We start from the raw sequence: 20,620 nt of genomic DNA on the forward strand, positions 1-20,620 counted from the left end.
GAACTCAAATTTTGACTTATGAAGAGTTTCTAACTCTAATTGCACAAATTGAAGCATGCTTAAATTCGAGGCCAATAACACCGGTCTCCAGTGATCCCAATGATTTGACAGCTTTGACTCCTGGACACTTTATTATAGGGACTTCTTTAACAGCTGTTCCGGAACAAGATTTAACAGAAGTACGAGTGTCTCCATTGCAAAGATGGCAACTAACACAGCAGATGTTCCAAGGGTTTTGGAAACGGTGGTCTAAAGAGTACCTGTGCCAACTACAGCAGCGTAGCAAATGGAGACAGCCTAGCAGAAATATTCGTCTAAATGACTTGGTTCTCATTAAAGAAGATAATATGCCTTCATTACGTTGGAAACTCGGGCGAGTAATAGAAGTGTTTCCTGGAGGAGACAATAATGTCCGAGTGGTTAGACTAAAAACTGTGCACGGGGACATTAAACGTCCTATTACCAAACTGTGTCTTTTACCAGTTGAAGAACATTAACTTAAGTGTTTGTTTCATATTGAATATGTTTTATTATTATTTTCATTTCTTATTGTACTAATAATTTTATTTGTTTGTTCTAGTTTAACCCTCATAGTTAACGTTTCAATATAGTAAGATATAAGATGTTTTGCTAGAAGATTGGTAAGTGTAACATGTAATTTTATACTTTTTGAAGGTTTTTGTATGTTTTCAGTTTCTATATTTTTCATTTACTTGTTTGCATATATTGAAGATTGTATTAAGATGAATGTAATTCATCGGGGGGGGGGAGGATGTTTTGGCCTCCTCGGTGATTGCGGTGATTTGTGCCCAGAGGGCGCACCGCAGAAAAAGTTAGTTGCGTTACAGAACGGAAGCGGACACGCCAAAATGTCGGGCGTATAACCACTAATTGAGGTAATTGCATCGTATCTGTCAGTTGGCAGAAAACTAGTATGATGTATCAATTCACATGCCAGGTGGCAGAATATGTCTATCATGTACATGCCAGGAGGCATAACGCTTGTAAATATGCCAAGTGGCATACGACTTGTAAATAAATTGTAAATAAATGTACAGTAAAATATCTTGGTGCAATAGATCAAGGAACAAGCATCAACAACCTTCTGATCACGTTGGATACGTACAAGTCTACTAATTTAAGGAACTTGCAAAGTTTTGGGAGTATCACGTTACATTACGTTTTGCTCACATGTATTTAATATTTATGCAACTTAAGTGCTGTCATCACATTAAACATGACATCTTTTGCTTACCTTTCCCGCAGCATTGTAAACAACCAGTTTTCAAAGTGTTGCCATTCAACAAAGTACATAATTTTAAAAAGGCAAAAGTAGATTCTTTAATTATTTAAAATTCAATTTTGCATCTCTGAAAGATATGACATGGTTACTAATATAATTAAGAATTTTATGAATATCTGTTACAATATTTAGCTGATAAAATATATTTATAAGCGGCGTGTATTATATTTTTCAGTAAAGTTTAACTGTTTAACTTTTTTGTTGTTAATGTTATTGTCATTGTTGCTGTCATTTGTTGGTGTTAATACTGAGAGTGAAATTATTGATATGTGATTTTACCTGAGATATTCTACGCGTTTCTTTAAAGTAATGTATAAAGTCAAGGAATAAAACAGACATTAAGGCATTAACTGTTTGAAATTGATGACACGATAAAATAAACTGAAATTTAAGGATTTTAGAAGAATAATTGCATTTATAGTATGAAATAAATATATTTATCGGCGTGCATTTCTGATTTGAATTTAGTAAAATCGTAGCAAATAAATCAACCTAAGAGTATCATTTGCAGTTCTTTAAAAGTTTATCACATGCACAAATAAATACATGCAAAATTTGATAAGCTAAAATTAGAATAAGGAAGAAAAAATTCTGAGCAGTCAAAAGTCTGATTTAACGAGATTTTTTAGCAAACTAAGCTTGAAAAGTGTAGAAAATTGTACTTAAATATGCACACAAATATTTGGTGGATACTTCTGTAAGTGTTTTAGTTTATTTAATGATGTTGCTGTTTTTATATACTGCTTAAATGTTATCTGTTTTTTGTAATAAATTTTTCTTTTTTCTTTTTTTTTGCATTTTATATAGTAATTTTAGTGAATATTTTTGTATAATCGAATTTGTGGCTATATATTGCTTTTGTATAGAATTGTTTCTTTCATAGAATTGTATATCACGTAATTATGAATTGATCACCGTTGGAATTGTAAAACAGCTTTGATAGAAGCTTAAATATGGGCAAAAGCACTCATTGCTGGCCCTGGTATCTGAAACAAAAGTGTTTTCATAGATTTTTAATTTATGTTTATTTCTTTGAGGTCTAATGAAGATGCCTTTCTTTGTCTGAATAATAATTTGCAATATGTTTAGGTTAGGTGCTTGCAATATGTGGACATCTTCCTAAGTGGAGAGATGCCTTCGTCGAGGACTTTCTAAAGGAAATTGGCTCATATTCATACTGCTAGTAGGGAAAAAAACCCATGCAACCATTCCGTTCTACTGGGACTGAACACAAGATGAATGCCTCTTATTTAGCGGTCTTAACAATTTAGCCACTGGTCTTAACAATTTAGCCTTGAGGTATGGAAAGCAATTGCTGATTCGATTTGCATAGCAGCAAGAACGTCTAAAACGAATTTTCTAGTAATTGCTTCATACGTTCGTTAAGTCGACAAGTCAGAAAACGATTTTCAGATACAGTTGTTGTTCCTGGCCACCTTTTACCAGATCTCTACCAACTGATTTACTACTCTTGATATCTGAGATATATTCAGATCTTTGGATGATTTCAATTTCTGTTTTCTCCTCTAGAGGATACCAATTAACCATCACATTTGCCGTTCACTTAAACGGGATGTATCGAATCATAGCTAATAAATAATGATCCCTCCCAAAAAGCAGAATGAATTTAAACAACACTATGCACTTCTAATTATATCGTACGTCCATTGGCCCAATAGATTATCAGTGGTCTAATTTTTTATATTTCAAACGCTAACCTACACGCAGAAGTTCAGTTTTGTATTTAGTTGCAGATAATTAACACAAATTATTAGACTATTCTAATATAGATTGAAAACTGAAACACATGAGGATGATTTTTCGGATTATCCTTTGATTTTGACATGTCGCATGTAATTATTTTCTGAAGTCAATAAAAATTTAACATTAATTAAACGAAAAAAGATATTTGCTAATTTCATTCATTTTATTGCATAACCGAAATTCTACCTTTTCACAGTTTTGTTAAAGTTAGTGTTACAATATAAAATTACTCAAAAGTGTTTAGTTAAGAGTTACACAGTACAAGTTCTTTGATTACGAAAAAACTAAATGCTAAGTAAAGTTCAAATTATCAGTCGTGTCTTACCTGCATCTGAGTGGAGTAAAAACAATGATCCATTGATGAGGAACAGGAAAAAGAGAATCATTTCAGTTCAATCTGCACCTGAAGTAAGAAAATACGATTTACTTTCTCAAATATTTTCACGAGTTCGGAAGCCAGAGAGAGAATTTATAGATGACATTCCGAAGTGATAACAGTCAAAGGTAATTCTTGCGTGAAAATAAATGACAATTCCGAGAGGATATTGGGGGAAACCGTTAAAAATAAACGATTGTTCGAAATAAAAACAATCTTTTATCTTTTTGTGCCAATAATCCGTATTGTGTTGTATTTTTGATTGAAAAAAATAAAAGGCTGGAGAAAGCAGTATATTTTTATTGTTTTAGTAAATATCGGAAGAGATTTTTATGTTACATTTCAAAATCGGTCCTTGTAATTTTTTTAACAGTGCCAAAGCGTACTGACATTTTTATAAATTAACTGTGAAACAAGCAATATAAAATTTGTAGAGAGTGATGCAGCTATTATTATTAATATTGTTACGAATTTTCCATATATGTAAATAGTTTTATTGAAATTATGTGTGAAATTATGGTATATTTTGTCTAATGCGACATGAAAAGTCTGATGAGACTAAGCTCTGTCGGAAAAATAAGATTACAGGGACAAGTATATTTAACATTGACGTAAATGATCTCCCTAAAATTGGCAAGCTGGCGAAAGTTTCGGCGACTAATTTTGTCCCCAAATTTTACGAGAAATCGCCAAAAGTCGCCAAAAGTGTCAATCATTTGGCGTCGATCTTGGCGATCATTGATCCAAATGTCGCATGTGGCTACATATGACGATTTTTCGTGACATTTGGCGATAAAAATTAATCGCCGAAACCATCTCCATTTTGGAGATATCTCACCAATTTAGTGAAATAGGCATTAACCTCAATGTTAAAGAGACTTTCCCTTGTAATCTTATTTTCCCGGTAGACTATTAATATTACATTATACGGAAGATGCTACTGTTTTACATATAATGTTACTAAAAATTTTTATATATGTACAAAATTTGTAACACTATATTTTGGGATTGGTATTAAGTAGCTTTCTTGATTTTTTTCGGCAATTTTTTAGAAAGATTCTGTACATTTCTTTATATTGTTACGTTTTTTTTTCTGACACCAGTTGTTACGTTATTTTCGTCCTTCGGTACGTTCTTTACGGGTTCGTGTGGATTTAGAGTGAATTACGACGACACTACTCGATACAGTATCGAAACACACTTTATGGGTCTGTATTGTCAGGACAGCTCCAAAACACGTTTTTACAGTCGTCGATGAACTACTATAAACACGCTGACACGGTCAGCGACACAGTCTCCAGGTTATCAGGCTATCACGGTGGAGACAGCTTCACGGCAAAGCACTAGAGTATACCTCCCGACTCTGCTTGGTCGTTCTCGGAACACCCCGTACTCTCGAGTCTCTCCACGCTACAACTCGCGATGCACTCGACGACACACAGAGCACAGCTTCCTACTCTTCGGTTCAGTCGTACCCGGAGCTCAACACGCTCTATCGACGATGCACTAATCGCAATACACTACGAGACTCTTTTGGTGCACTCGACGACCCACTCGGCATTCGCTCCTCGGCTGTCAACTCGACCGACTCCGCAGGGATTGACTCGCTAGACGAAACACCAACTCGATATTAACTACCTCGCACTCGACGAGGCACTCTCACTCGCCCTCTCGACAAGGCCTACTTGACTACGGACCAGCAGGGTTTATAAAGCTTTCGGCTTGTGTTCGAGAACATTCTAGGCTAAACCGGTAAGAATTGGTCCCAGAAAGTTCTCCATCCGTCCATGGCATATCGCCAATTTTGTCGTCAAGTGTCGCTAAATGGGCGGTTTCTCTCCAAAAGTGGCAACCCTGCCTTCTTTGCTATTTTATGGCAACCCTAAAACTGCTTTGTGGGGGAAGCTATCTCACCGCGCCTGTACATTTCGTAACAATATAGTAGTTAGAAAGAAAAAAAGGATTTTGATACAGAAATAATATATATGATGAAAGTTACAGAACGGTTATTGTATCCTCTATCATTGACCTCTACCATAAACACGCAAACTCACTAAGCAAGTAAAAAATCGTCATTGCAGCTAACGTTAATATTGCTAGTATATATTAGAAAATAGTATAGCATATAAAAAGTAATGTAAATGTAGTTCAGAATTTCTAAAGGAAAGAAACAAGCGGATCCTTATTCTCTTCTTTGAATACAATTGTTAAACAATATGTTTCTTTTATGCATTAAAAATTTAGATAATGTGTTTAAAATAATGTTAATAAGCAAAAATATTTATACAGAAAAGCTTCTATTCTACTCACTAAAATGAAATCCCTTAATAAACCTTTCTTTAAACAAGTATTTTTTTTTTTGTGTGTATTTCAGACGTATATCCCTCGGGCTCGACTTTATAGAAGACTTGCGCATGATGATAGTAATATTCATGCGGAAATAAGATATGCATTGATTTTATGAATGAATATTAAATTTCAGATTTTCGATGTTAAATTTAAAATTTGCAAAATTCATATAAAATTTTATAAAAAGATTTAAAAAATCTTAAGGGCTTCAGGTTTTAAAGTCGCATTAGAACTAAATAATTTAAATGGAAATTTCTTTTTAAAATTTAATATCGTCTTCGTAATGACATCGTCTTTATGTCGTTTTTTATAAACGACAAGATGTGATAGACCCATCTTGTTTTCTATATTCTTTCTCAGGTACCACTTCTTTAAATCAGCATTCTTCGTTTTTTCAAATTTTGTTGTTTCCTCCTAGCTTTTTCAGGCATTTTTCTCGCGTTGCCATCCTTTCTTCTTCTGTGAGGATAAGTTCAAAGTGTTATACGCGTGATAAGCTTCATAAACGTTATAACTGATGTATATTTTTATCTGAAAAGCAAAAATTCGAAAGTAATAAATTTTTTAACGTTATAAGTACCCATAGGTTATTTGAAAAATGATGCCCCGCAAAAAGTGATTTGACGCAAAGTAAAGATAGGTTATAAGAATTATAAGTGTTATAAAAAAAATGCCGTTATAAAAATAAGTTATAAGAGAAATATGTGATCGTCAGAAAAGCGAATGTTGGACGAAATGATATTTTGAGCATTATGAGTATCCTTGAATTGCTTGGTATATTTTTCATGAATTTGCTTTCTATAAACCGAAAATAATGAGAAAATTATTAATCTTCTTTGTGGCATATAATGGACTTTTGCCAATGTGAGCTTATATCAATATGAGCTAATATCAATGCGGGTTTTATTGATGTACGATTTTGTCTATGTGCGCTTTCATCCCTGTGGTATCCGCGATTCCAGCGCTCTCATGCGCCATCTAGTGGCTAAAAGGTGGAAACATTAAAAATCGGTATTTAGGTTTGAAAATACTACGTAGTTTGTGAAGCGTGTTGTGATCGAAAAATAATTATACGTTTATTTTTGATTGTTGTGGGTATTATGTATAATTTAGAAAGAAGTACAGACCACACGTTTTGTTATGTACCCCAGTGTAATTCACGAGCTTGCAAGGAACCTGATTTATGCTTCCATCGCATTCTTGGTTCGAAAAATATCGAACAAGATAGCAAAACGAAGAAAGGAGTGGATTCGCGTATTTCGAATTGGAAAGGAATTTGGACATTAAATGAAAGTGTTTTCTAAGCAATTAAAAAAAAAAAAAAAAAAAAAAAAAAAACTGATTACATTTTTTTCTTGTAAGAAAAGTTTTATTTATATATGCAAAATTTCTTTCTCTTATATTATATATATATATATAAATGTGTATGTGTGTTCTTCGGAAAAATACATGCTTATTTGTGTATTGAAGTATAAATCATTATAGCTCATTATCTCTTAAATATTAATACACATACATCTACAATTAGGTTTTCATGCATATTTAACCTGCAGAAAGTAAAATTTTGTTTCAGTTCATGTTAGCAATGATTTAAATGAAAATTTGTAGCATGATACATATAAAAGTTAAGTATTTTAACGTTAATGATAAACTTTGAATTTCATATTCTAGTAATGTTGAAATTTCTATGTCTTCTCAAAAAGAAATATCTGCTTCTCCAAATATCTGTCAGAATAATTTTGTCAGGACAATATTTCCATCAATCTTCTTGACTGACAAGAAAAATATGTAGATAATGTGTGAAGTTATTATAGCATAGGGAAAGACATGGCACCAATTTTACAACAAATCTGAAATTTGGTTACTCTAAATGCTATAATTTATTTAGGAAATGAAAATAATTCTTTGGCATAATGTCATTCACATCATCTATGTTGCTACAATTCTGTTTCAATACAAGATCATCATGTCAGTGTAAGATTTCCTATGTGGAGAGTTGGTTTCTAATCTTTGTATAATATAATACGGAGAATCTCGTACTGTGATTTTTGATAAGTATAATTTATTCTTGTATTAGATTGGAATGGACTCAGTGTTTTCATATAGGATGCTTCATATTCAGAGTGTTAGTTCAATGTTTCATATTCAAAGATGATGAAGTCCGTACAATGTAATTAATTAATAGACTTATCACACATACCTTTTTAATAGACTTAATCTTGAATTTTTGGCTCAGATATAAAATTAATAATTAAAAACAGCATTAGAAAAGCAAAACTGATTAAAAGAACACTTCAGTTATTTTTAAAATTGATATTTTATATTTAAGTGCTGTTGTTAATATAAAAACAACAATAAACACATTTCTAAATAATAAGATTATTAAGAATGAATCCTTAAGAAAATTTGGAACATTTATAAAGGTTTGCAAGGTGAAAACATGATCGATTTTGTTATAAATCACATGGTTTTGAGTATGCTCCTGCCAGATTGGTAGAAGCCTGGTGATCCTGTTATGAACAAATCTCAACAGTTAAAGATATAACATGCCACTGCGTCTTACTTCCTACCTCCATGGTCATGGAGGTAGGAAGTTAGATGGAGTGGCCCTAAACCGGTCTTCCCCATACCCTGCTTTGAAGCACTTCACTGGCGATCCCTTCCTTGGTGACCAAAACATTGGGTAATTTACCATTGAGTTCAATGGGTTTTGACACGATCGGATGTAAATATTTTGCAATTACGTCGTAAATATACATATAAATGTATATATTTTCCTTTTCTTCAATACTTCAGAGTCCTAAGTATATGAAAAGAATACATTTTTAAACAACATTTCATTCTGAACGGAATTAAATGCTATAGTTTTCACAGAACAGTTTGCTCAGAATGGTTTAATTTGAAGTATTTTCGCAAGTTTTCGTTAATTATATTAGAAAAAAATTAAGGTAATTCGATTTGATTTGGTTAAGGATTACAAAAATTAAGATCAAAGTTTATTGTATTATTAAAATTATGCATTATTTCTTTTCTATTTATAGAGCTTCTTCCTAAAATACTTTCTCAAATATGACATGATTTTTTAGCTTCTAAACTTCAGTTATTTTTAGCTTCTAAACTTTTAAATCGAAAACTATAAGTCAGTTTATAATTAATGCTCTATTCGGTCCATTTCAAATTAGAGCACCTTTTAATTTAATAGCGAAATAATTTAAATAGTACTTAACTTTCTCTGAATATATCTAAAAGGGAATAAAGTAAGGATTATTTTTTAAATATTATTTAAAACTTGTAACTGGCTTATTATAAAATGTAAGGGGAATAATTCTTTTAATTATACTTATTAGATTTTTTTGCCCTTAATTTCAACAATACATATTCCAAAAAAAATTCTTCTTTATTACTTTCTTAAATACGCATCTCATAGAAATTGCTTTACAATACCGTTTAACAGATTGCTTTCCAGTACGAACAATTCTTGCTTAAATAGTTTTATAACGTATTTGTCAACAGGATGTCAATTTATGTTTACAATTCAATGTTAAGATTATTATATATTTAGATAATATTTATAATCATTATAAATTTAGATGCATTTAATAATTAGGTTTCTTCACAGTAACTTTCACAGTTGTTTATGAATGAATAAATCCTTCATTTCAAATACATTTATAAATAATATAATAAATATTTACGTATTTTGTTAAAGGCAGATACATGCTTTTTGGAAGCACATGCATAACTATCCATACATATTTAATATTTTTCATTTCCGGCATGTAGAAATCTTTAATTTCTGTGTATTCACTATATTTTTTGAGTAAAGTAATTTACACTAATTTTAAAAAAGTACATGTTGCAATATTATGTGGATGTGAAAAAAAAAAGTATTTTATTTAAAAGATTTTGGCGTTTGAAACATAAAATAAAAGTAGCGAATACTGTATCAAGGGTATCGAAAGATGTATACAATTTTAAAGGTATGGTGAGGTATTTTTCATTCTTTAAGCATAACATTTTTGCTGAAATCTATATTTTTGTAGTTCAAAAGCTTAGAATTTTATAAAACAAATTCATAATCAAAATCGCTGTTGTTAGTTAACGAAAAATAACCAGGATGTGATTTTTGCGTAAATGTCACTAAACTATACAAATTGCTATTATCCATCACACTAGGAATTTTTCTTTTATGCCGAAGTGTCCTGTTTTTCGATTTGTATGAAACTGTCGTGTGTCGAAATACTATCAGAGCGCTGTCAAGCGGGCTTCTGAATGTAAACAAGAAACACCCCATCTAGTGACTGAAGCTTCAGAGTGATGCTTCACTTCTAATGCCGGGTTTGGCCAATCCTTCCTTTCTTACCTCCATGTCCATGGTATGTGTATGTGGGGGGGGGGGTAAGGGGCTTTTGTACTGTGCGCTTTCGTCGGGTGGGCATTTATCTGGTCACTGGCTCAAAAAGGAGGATAAGTTACAAGTATAATGTTTTGTAGGTGTTGTAGGTGGCATTATAGGCCACGTATGGAATTTAAATATTTACAGTATTTACAACCATATTGATTCTGTTAGCAATTATATAGCACAGGGTGGATAACTTCTGTATGTAATGTGTATATAATCGACTATTGATCTGAAAAGTGGTACATTGCAAAAGAGATTCCATGCAAAAGTGAGAATCGATTTTGAGTGAGCAAACGCTACCAAGGAAGACCATTGACTTGGCCTTGGCCTCACAGTTTGTTATCTTCTTAGCAGAAACTATCTACTTTCTGTTCCACCCTGACCCGGGAACGCAGCCGGTAAGAGCCTCAAAAAGTCTACATGTAAGCTTGGATATTGTTGTTCGGGGAAAGAGTATCCTGTTAGGAGCTGCTTAAAATTAAGGGAAAAAGCAATCAAAAGATTGTTAAGAATCGCTGTTAGAATAAAACAGAAACTTATGTTAGATAAAGTAAGAAAATGAGGACTCTGTCTGAAAAATTAATTGCCGTGGACCGTCTGGACTGGCCAAATGTCTACAAGCTGATTTTGATCCTGACACAGCTGTTATATATGTATTATGCTGTTTGTAAAATCGTGGAGCGTGGAAAAAAATTAAAAAAATCTTAGCGCCGAAACGTAATTTAACGCAGAAGATTACTTTCCGTGTGCCTAAATCTTATGTAAAACAGTTAAGAGATTTTGTACATGTTATCACTAAGACAACAAATCGCTGCATAATTTAGTTCTTTGAAAAAACTTAAAATGGAGTTTTACAAGTAGAACCAACCATCCATCTACATTTTCTTTCATAGTACTTGCAGACAGGATGATATATGCATAAGTACAAAACTGAAATATCCCCTCTGGTGCTAATAAATAAAAAACATTTCAATATATGAGGTAATGAGAATTCTGCGTGTCCGCTGGCTGCTTCTTTGGCCTTGAAGTTCCTGCTGGGCCTTTCTGCAGCAATTCAGGTGAACCGGAACGCTGGAATTTCCGCGGTCTCATCCGTTTTTGAGGGGTTGCTCAGCTGGCCGTTTGTGGCGCAGAATCTTCGGTGCCGATTCCTCTATGTACACTGGTCATCAAAATTAAAGTATGATGAGAGAAATGAAATATAACTGATACTTAATGAAACGTTATTAATGGAAATTTGTGCAAAAGCATTAGTTAACATTAATTATAATATTTGGCAATTGATTATTAGCAAAATACTGAAATTAAAACCACGTTTATGGAAAATGGAAAATTTTGGAAAAATTAAGTCACCTCTTGTGGAAAAGATGATATTTTTCTTGATATGCGTATTCAAACAGATATGCATACCTCACAGCTTTATTTCATAGACTTTAATAAAGTTTTCTTCAAGTCTTATGGAACTGAACGCCACTGTTCTAATATAGCACTTTTCAGTTCCTGGAGGGTCCGGGGAGGAATTTGGCACAGTGAAATTCGGCACAGTGAAATCCCACACATACTAAATTGGGCCAAAATTTAGTGAGTAAGAGGGCCAACCCATTTGAGTGACGACTTCTATTTGCAAGTATTCTGGCATCGCATATGCTCGATGTGGCCAAATATCGTCATCCATTAGCAAAATCTCTGGGCAAACAGCATTCCAGTTCCTTGTCCACATATCTTTGAGTAGTTGCAGAACCTCCTTGAAAGATATGCAGCTCGGTGCAGCCATTTGTCAAGATTCCTCCTCAAACAATTAAACCGTAGTCGCGGAAACGGGGTATTTTATCTACAAGGGAGACAAGTTGCATGTTCCTTCCTCTCTCCAAATCAAATGATGTTTAGAATCACTATTCAGACTGTATCTAGACTCGTCAGTAAACAATACTCAAGCACAGTCGTTTCGGTTCCATTGAACATGACCAAGGCAGGAATTTAAACGGGCCCCTCTGGAAACTGGAGTGAGTGTGACACAAACTATTAGTTTTTTCGCTTACGGTCCAACCTCGTTAAGCCTTCGTGGAGTAGTAGAACGGCTACTTCGAGCTTCTGTGGCAGCCTGAAGGTCTAAATCCAAATTCCTTGTACTCGCTGCGCGGTTTCTTCGAGCTGACAACGATAGAAAACGGTTTTCTGATGCTGTTGTTGCTCTTGGTCTCCTATGACCAGGCTATCTGTTAACTGATACAGAGATTCAAAAGCGACTCCAAACTCTTGATATAAAACTTTGAGGGATACTCAAATCTTCGGGGACCTCCATTTGTGTTTGACCTCCAATTCTGCCAATTATCTGCTACTTTTGGCATTCACTTAAACGATGGCTTTGAAGCACAACCACTGAATAATGATTACTCTGGAAAATCACATTCACTTTAGACACCACATTTTCAATTACCGAGTTTGCATATTTCCAGCGCTAACGTATGCGAAGAAGTGCAATTATGTGTTTAATTTGTATTTAACTTCTACAAATAATTACAGTATTAGGGATTGGCTGTGAGCATATTTTTCTCATTATCCTTTAATTTTGATGTCCAGTGTTGAGCACAGGCAACGGGAATTTTTTTTGAATACTGAATTCACGTTGAACATCTTTTGATCGTTTGCTTGCTTTCATGAACTTTTTATTTCTTTTTGGTTGCTTTCTTGGCCTCTTTCCCCACCTAGATTATTGGTTGCTTCCTGATTCTTTTTGGCTGTTCATCCGTAGTTCCCTATCTTTTCCTAACAGGCATTTCGAAGTAAATTGTGCTCTAGCGCTGTTCCTCGCTGGCTCCGATTTTTCTTCTTGCCCTTTCTGTAAAACATCTTTGAAAATTTGTATCTCCTTTCTATCATAATATGGCTTTATCTGATATATGTTCTCCATTGTCTGTTCCTTATTTCTAGCTTTTAATTAATCTGCCATCTCTCGAATTTTTTCGATCACATATGGTCCTTGATATCGTACATACAAGTTTGCTACTCCGTCTTTCACAACGCACGATAATGAATGGTTTAACTTTGAAACTTGGTCTCCTACCTTGAAATTCACTTCTTGGCTTTTCCTACCGTAGTATAATTTTTTATTTTCCCTTGACATATCTGAATTTCTTACTGCTTCGGCTGTTATTTTCTGTATATCTGCCCTTTTGAGCTCTCACCAGCTCTTTTGCACAAAGAAGAATTCATCCTGCGCTGTAATTAGTTTTCGGCTTAAGAATAGTTCTCATGAAGTCTTTCCTGTTATGCCTGCTTAGCTATCCTTAAGGCAAATGCTAACTTTTTCACCTTACTATCGGAGCGTTTATGAGAGTTTTTTAGTATAATTTAGTGATGTTTTTATTGATCCGCTTCGCTGTGTTTGAGTGTGATAAGGCACCAGTTTTCAATGAAGTATGGCAAGCCCTGCACATAGTCCCTTTAAATATTTGACGAATAAACTGTTTCCCATTATCAGAAATCACTTTTATCGGAGCTCCGTATTTTAAAATATATTTATAAGGAAAAATCTACAACTATTTTAGCCGAGGTTGTTTGAGCCATTATTTTTACCCACTCAGACAAATGGTCTACAATAACGAGTAAATAGCTATTTTTATTGAGACTCATTGATTTGGAAACATAACCTTTATACTATTTAGATACTCGGCAGGGCTATCATTAACATTGTTATTTAGCTGAAAGGTACGGCACGATCTGACACACGCACCTCCACAATTTAATTTAACTGAAGAAGTCATAATGTAGCCCAAAGCTACACAGAATACGTGCAATTTGGCTCAGACCTAATGTCCGAGTGATAAGCTTAATAACGAAAATAGGTCCACCAGCGGCCGAGCGATAAAGTTGCTAGTAGTTAAAACTAGTAGATAGGTCCGAGGTTCGAATCCTGCGAACAGGCTGGCTACAAGGGGCGTTTTCGTGGTTTTTAATTGTAACGTGTGTACCAGCCAGTTTTCCTTAGAAGTCCTCCACTGAAGCATCCCTTCCTTAGGGCAGATAGACCTTGAGGATTTACAGTAGTCACATAAGCCAAATCAATAGCGAGAATAACGCAACGCCGCAGAGAAGCAGCTATCAAGAGATTCATCTAGAAACGTGGTCTTCAGAAGGCAGAATACGCTTTGATTCTACAATCTAAAACCTTCCTTTAAATACTAACTCTTTCTACCTCATCTGTTCTTCCTTTAAACGTTTTCATACTTTCATGGATCAGAGCGTTGTGTAACTTGCAGTTGCGGCCATAAATATATATATTCACAGTCATTACGTGCTTTATATAACGTGCGTATATATGTAGCTATGTGTCTGAAATCTACCTTTCATGTCCATAAATATAGGTTGTGTAAAGTCTACTTCATTTGAATCATCTGGAATATTCAGCAAATTTTAAAATTATCTCACAATATATTAAAATTTGAAAATCCTCCCACTCCACTAAATAGAAACAATCGATAATGATGATTCATTTTTAGCACAGTACGTTGTATAGTTCAGATTAAAATCAGGAATGGAAATTAACATTGGTCAGATTATAGGGCCTTTGCACAGTTGCTATTAAGTAAAATAAAAATGTAGTATATAAAATAAACTTAGATAGTAAGTAAATAAAGAGAATCTGTATTTCTATATATGAATAAATGTAAATTAAAAAACAGTTCAGAACCTAGTTCACTTACAGTAATATTATATGCAGTTGATCTGAAGGATATAGAAATGCACGCTGAACATATAAGAATTCAGTTCTGAATACTGAATCTTCTAAAAAGAGCATTTATATTTGCACTACACAAAATTATGTGGCAGCTCGAACATATTTTGACATAAATGTTAAATTTTAAAGCTATTCAATACGAACTCGTTTAGAGATATATTTTATAAGGTTTATTTAAGAACAGGATCATGAAAAATTAGTGATACCCTCTACGAAATTCGAACTCCAGACCTTTCGATCGCCAGTAGGATGTGGTTTCCAATTACACCAATAAGTCATTACACCAATAAGCCAATTTGTATTACGCTATAATGCAAAACAAAGTTCCTTATTTTCTCTCCTACTCAAAGGGAGACTGTGGAGGAGAGGACCCAAGCTCCAAATACAGGTGTTGATGAATTATCATCCAGTATATTCAGGCGTAAGCCACTTAAAATGTATTAATGCTTAGGAAAGCAGGAAACGCGAAAAAGCAGCTCTGTCCTCACCTTGATTAGAACTCTAGACTTTCCGACTTTTTCCCGGACGTGCTTCTCTATTACGCCGGAAAGGTATCCGGTAAGCAAGGAGAATATTCCTTACACAATCAATTCCCAGTTACCCGTGGTAACACCGAGGACGAAATCTATGTTTAATTCAAAATCAAGGTTAATCTAAGAGCAGTTAAAAATACAGGAAAGAGAAGTAATTCATATTATAAGTAACAGAAAAGTACTATTATGAAATTACGACCAGTTTGATCTAAAGAATAAATTCTTTTAAGTAAACTAATTCAGTGTGTGAAATAAAGATAACTCGTTGTAAGTAACGGAAGCATAATCATCATTAGAAAGGAAGAAACTAAATATAATAGAACGATACACGCAAGAGAACTTTAGCAAAGTCAAAGAGTTCAAATTCGCTAAAGAAACATTGTTAGAAATTTTTGTTTTTAATTCTACTATATAGATATTCAAGATTCCCCACAAATAAGTTACGAATAATTAAATATGGGACTAAAAGACTTCTCTAATTAGAGTACTATAGTTAAATTTATCTGAATTATGGGGAATTTAAATTTGAGTTGAAAATTTCACACAAAAGATAACGGAAGGTTTTCCTTTAATGAACACATAAAAATTCAAAATAGAAACATTTTAATTTTTAGCATTAAATATTTAAATTTTGGCAAAGTACCGAAATTGGAATAAATTAAGAAGGTGAAGCATAAATGCCTAATATCAAAAGCAACTACTGTATATAATGACATCATTTGCTGTCATTGATGCTATCCTATGTATTTTCCTTAAGTAGTTTTGCCTTACACTGATGGTTTGTTATCGTAATTTTTTTTCATTGTTTCGTAATACTCGGTTAATTCACTCATGGTTAATCGTGAGTTGACTCTGCGTATAATATTCCTATTGATGCATAATTTCTTGCAATGCGTTGTTCAGTATTTCGGGTGACTGCAATCTTTTGTATAAATTCAGCACAGCTACATAATCTACCACATAAAAATAACTTTTTTCAAATTCTCCGTTTGAAAGAACTTCGAGGTATTACGTAGACTCATTTCTTCTTGATCAGCTTGATCTTCTGATACTTTCTTCTTGATCAACTTAATCGTCTGACACACTTCCAGACATCCTTATATGGAAATTAATGAAAGATTTCGTTTTCAAGAATAACTTATGACACATTGTTGAGCCTAAATAAGGAACTATGGAATTCATTAGAATGATAAAGCTTGAAATGCCATCGCGTGAGTTTCAAAAGCGCAGCACTAAAGGAATCCTTATTGAGAGCTTTAAAATTTAGAATAATTTCAAAAAGTGATTGAATTGTTGTATAATTCGATATAAAATATGGATGGGAATTTTCATTTCCTTCTTGTCGTGGCACTGAAAAATTGCGTCCTGAAGGTTTACTAGGCATCGTGTACATAAAAGTCCTTACGCGGCCTTTATTTTCGCAACCCTTAGTCTAAGACATTTAACAAATGCTGTAAATAACGCAAAATTTCATATTATGATAATTTAAAATTTAAAAATGAATTTTGTAAAACTTACGAAATGTAATTTTTTATAACGTCTTTCTAACGTTCAAACTGACGACCCCTAATGAATGCGCAAAAAATTTTACTACACGTTATTATATGTAAACCTTTGCATACATTATGAAAAATAAAACAGAAAACGTTCGATTCCTATACCACACACACACAAAAAAAAAAAAAAAAAAAAAAAAAAAAAAAAAAAAAAAAATCTAAATTTAGTTATTTTTTACGTGTCTTTCAGCTTGCCTTGGAGAGGTCAGTAAAGAATTAGTTGCAATAATTCTAGGTTGATTTCTTCCCCATTAATGTCATTCAATGATATTTTTTTTGCTGTTTACTAGTGTATCACATTTTTTCTTTTTAAATTTATAATTTTGTTACAAATGCTATGTCGAAAGAACTTTCAAGGCAGTATCTTGTAACTTTCAATTGCTAAAAATACGTTATTTATATTCTCAGGACGTTTCCATCCTTTTATAATCATAATTTAATAAATCATTTGAAAATTAGTTAAACTAGGATGATATTTCATTTTCAATTTTGGCAAATAATGTTACGAGTTGGCTATATGTCAATACTGAAGTTACCGAGTTGGCTATATGTCAATACTTTGTTTTCAGGAACATGAATTTTGTAAGATAATGTGAATAAAATCTTCTTCTTTGAAGAAAAAAAAAATTGAATTCATCAATAACAATTTTCACAACAGACTAGGAGTACTCGTTATTTCATCTATAAACGTCAGAAATATTGTTTACATTGATATTTAAATTTTATGTGCGTGCATTTGCAAAGATTTCACTCTTCAATTTGTGTACGACCCTTGAGTATCACAAATTTTAAAATTACATACCTTAATCAATTTCTTTCGTAAGAGAGTCTATTTCTGTGTGTGTCTGTGTCTATTTCTGTTTATTTCTATACGTGTTTTAATTTTTTGAATGTGTGTAAAAGTTTAGTAAGCGTAGATATCGAGAACGGAGGCCCGTATAAAAAGTTTAATTTCGTAATTTTTATAAAATTGTTTTTTTAATTTGTAATTTTCAAAACATCAATATTCGCGCCCTTTAAACATTTTTGTAATGGGAGCATATGTCTACGATCAACGCTTGAGAAAGCAAAGACCACATAAAGACATCTATGTGCACGGTTTGCAGAGCGTAAGATATTTAATTTGTTTTTCAAATGTAATCAGTCTGTTATGACTAAAATTATTGTGAAACCTAAAAACATTTCTATTTCTTTTATCTGAAGCAATGGAAATTACATTTTTTCATATATGTGCCTTTTATTACTTTTCAATAACAGGTATTTACTTTCATATCTCAAGGAACTTGTATTTTACGTTTCGTATAGAAATAGCTTTTTTCCACATTCCCATTGGGCAAAGAACGGATATATTATTAATTTATACAAAATAAGAATTCCTAATGCACTGGACCCACAAGCGGCCGAGCGGTAAAACCGCTGAACACTGGTAGTTCGGTCCGAGGTTTGAATCCCGAGAACGGGCTGGCTGCATGGACGTTTTCGTGGTTTTCCCCATGTGTAACGTGTATACCAGCCGATTTCCTTTAGAAGGTCCTCCACGAAGGCATCCCTCCCCTTAGACAGATAACCCTAGTGTGCTTTGCCGTATTCTCAACACACACACACACCTAATGCACTGACAAACGACTTTTTTTTATAAAGAGGTGTTTCTAAAATTTCAGCTCAGTTAACGAAACAGTATACCATCCTAAATTAGGCAAAACATATCTCGAAGTCAATAAAGGTTCCTTTAAGAATCTACGCCAGCTGAGGCTTTCTTGTTTTGTCTTACTTTGAATTTTATATTGGCGTGATCATCTTCCAGTTAACATACCGCCATTAAAAATAGGAGTATGCTCTCTCAGGTACAGAAGTCTGAAAATTCATTAATATAACTGTTTGCTCCGCTCAATGTACTTTTGATGGATTGAGAAAATTGTTTATACTTCGATTCATAAATTTTACACGTAAACAATGTATGTAAATTTTTCATCAAATTGGCAGTGAACATATAAATTGTTGTACTGCATTTCAGGATAAATATTAAAATGGTTGATCATATCTAAAACGGGTTGATCATTTCTAACTTTGGGTTTTATCAAAAGACAAAGTTACGAACATTAATTAACAAAGTTACGATCAAGATATCAACCTAATTAATTTTTCAAATAAGTGTCATCTCAGAAGAAACTTCTTTGTTTTTGTTTACACTACGGTTGATTTCATTAAATCGTGAGAAAACCAAATATAAATTATAAACAATGAGAATGATTAAATTATCTATTGACTAGCTTGAAATTTATAACTGTAATGGAGATTTTCTTTCTGGAAAAAACTTTAAGGTCAAACTCAGCTTGACTTACTTCAAACAGCGTTTTAATCTTTTAGATTACCAGGTGTATTTTTGTCCTATTTTTAGCTGGCAGTCCAAAATACTTAGTAAATGCAACAATGTTAAATTTCTAAAAGAGTTATATGAACTTCAACCTAAAATTATAGGAACTAACAAATAAAAATAATTTCCACTTCTTGCATGATGGACAAAATACAACGATTCAGACTATTTACAAGTTTTATTTAAAGTATAATGACCAGACCACGCTTAATTTTCAATCAGAGACACCCATCAACTCATGGCAATAACACCAAAGTCAGATCATGAGACTCGAGTTCCATCACAGCAGGCTGATCCTACCAAGTCTTTCTCTTAAATTTAGAATCTATCCTTATTTAAACTAACTTCATTCACAAAATTTGAGGGAATAGACGAAGCAATAGAAGTGAAGTGAAATTTTTAACATAAGAATAACATATTAATTAAAATATACCTTACACAATGAAATATTTTTTCCCTTCCTAAAAAATCCATTTAAAATTAGAAGCGTAGGTTAGTGCAAATTTTATTCTAGGTAAAAGACTTACATTAATTTTTTCAAAACAATACAAACATTTTGTCAAAATTTCGATATTCCAAACCAAAATTAATGAATGTATCACGATATAAGTTTCATAAATATATCTTCATACTTACCTCTTTCAATAACCAGCTACAAAAAATGAATTTATGCGCGATAATAACTTCGATTGCTTAATGCAGTGATGGATATATTACCCACGGACACAAACACCTGGAGCGATTTTTTTTATCTTGATAAGCTTTAATTCTAAATGATAAAACTATCAGTGAAAGTCACATTTTAAAATTTATTAGCATAGAGAATCTTTAGGTTGCTATAAGGGACTATTTTCACTTATATTGAAGGAGAAAATCTGTTTGCATACATATAACAGAATTTTCAGTATCTGAACTAAGTGAGACGTGAGAATCTGTTCGAAAAATTCTGAACTAGTTGCCTCTCTTTCGGTAAACAATACAAATAATTTTTTTTAGTAAGCATACTTTTTTGTATCGAATTTTATATCAGCAAAGATTTTGCAGTTTTTAAATAATTTTTTTAAATTTATGTAATGAAAAAAGTTTGAATGTAATGAAGAGAGAGAAATTTAATATCACCTTTATTGTATTTTATTTCAGTATAAGTTCCCAATTTAAAAATAAAATTATTTTATTTCCAGTAAAATAAAATTTTGAATGATTGCCAATTGATAGAAATTTATTT

At 32.8% G+C, this 20,620-nt stretch overlaps 1 protein-coding gene across 1 annotated transcript in view; it reads right to left on the reverse strand.

The window, feature by feature from the left end:
• The window catches only part of LOC118179401 (peptidoglycan-recognition protein SC2-like), a 43,537-nt gene extending 23,431 nt beyond the window's left edge, over positions 1-20,106 (reverse strand). The window contains exons 1-2 of the mRNA XM_035348571.2: positions 20,032-20,106; positions 3,393-3,470 (exon numbers count right to left, since the gene is read on the reverse strand). Coding sequence (XP_035204462.1) covers positions 3,393-3,453 — 61 coding nt within the window. The 5' untranslated portion in view covers positions 3,454-3,470; positions 20,032-20,106. The remainder of the gene's footprint in view (positions 1-3,392; positions 3,471-20,031) is intronic.
• Between the last annotated feature and the right edge of the window lie 514 nt (positions 20,107-20,620).

Source organism: Stegodyphus dumicola, chromosome 10 (assembly GCF_044657685.1).
Source record: "Stegodyphus dumicola isolate Sdum_Otavi_A_Nest chromosome 10, ASM4465768v1".
NCBI lineage: Eukaryota > Metazoa > Arthropoda > Arachnida > Araneae > Eresidae > Stegodyphus > Stegodyphus dumicola.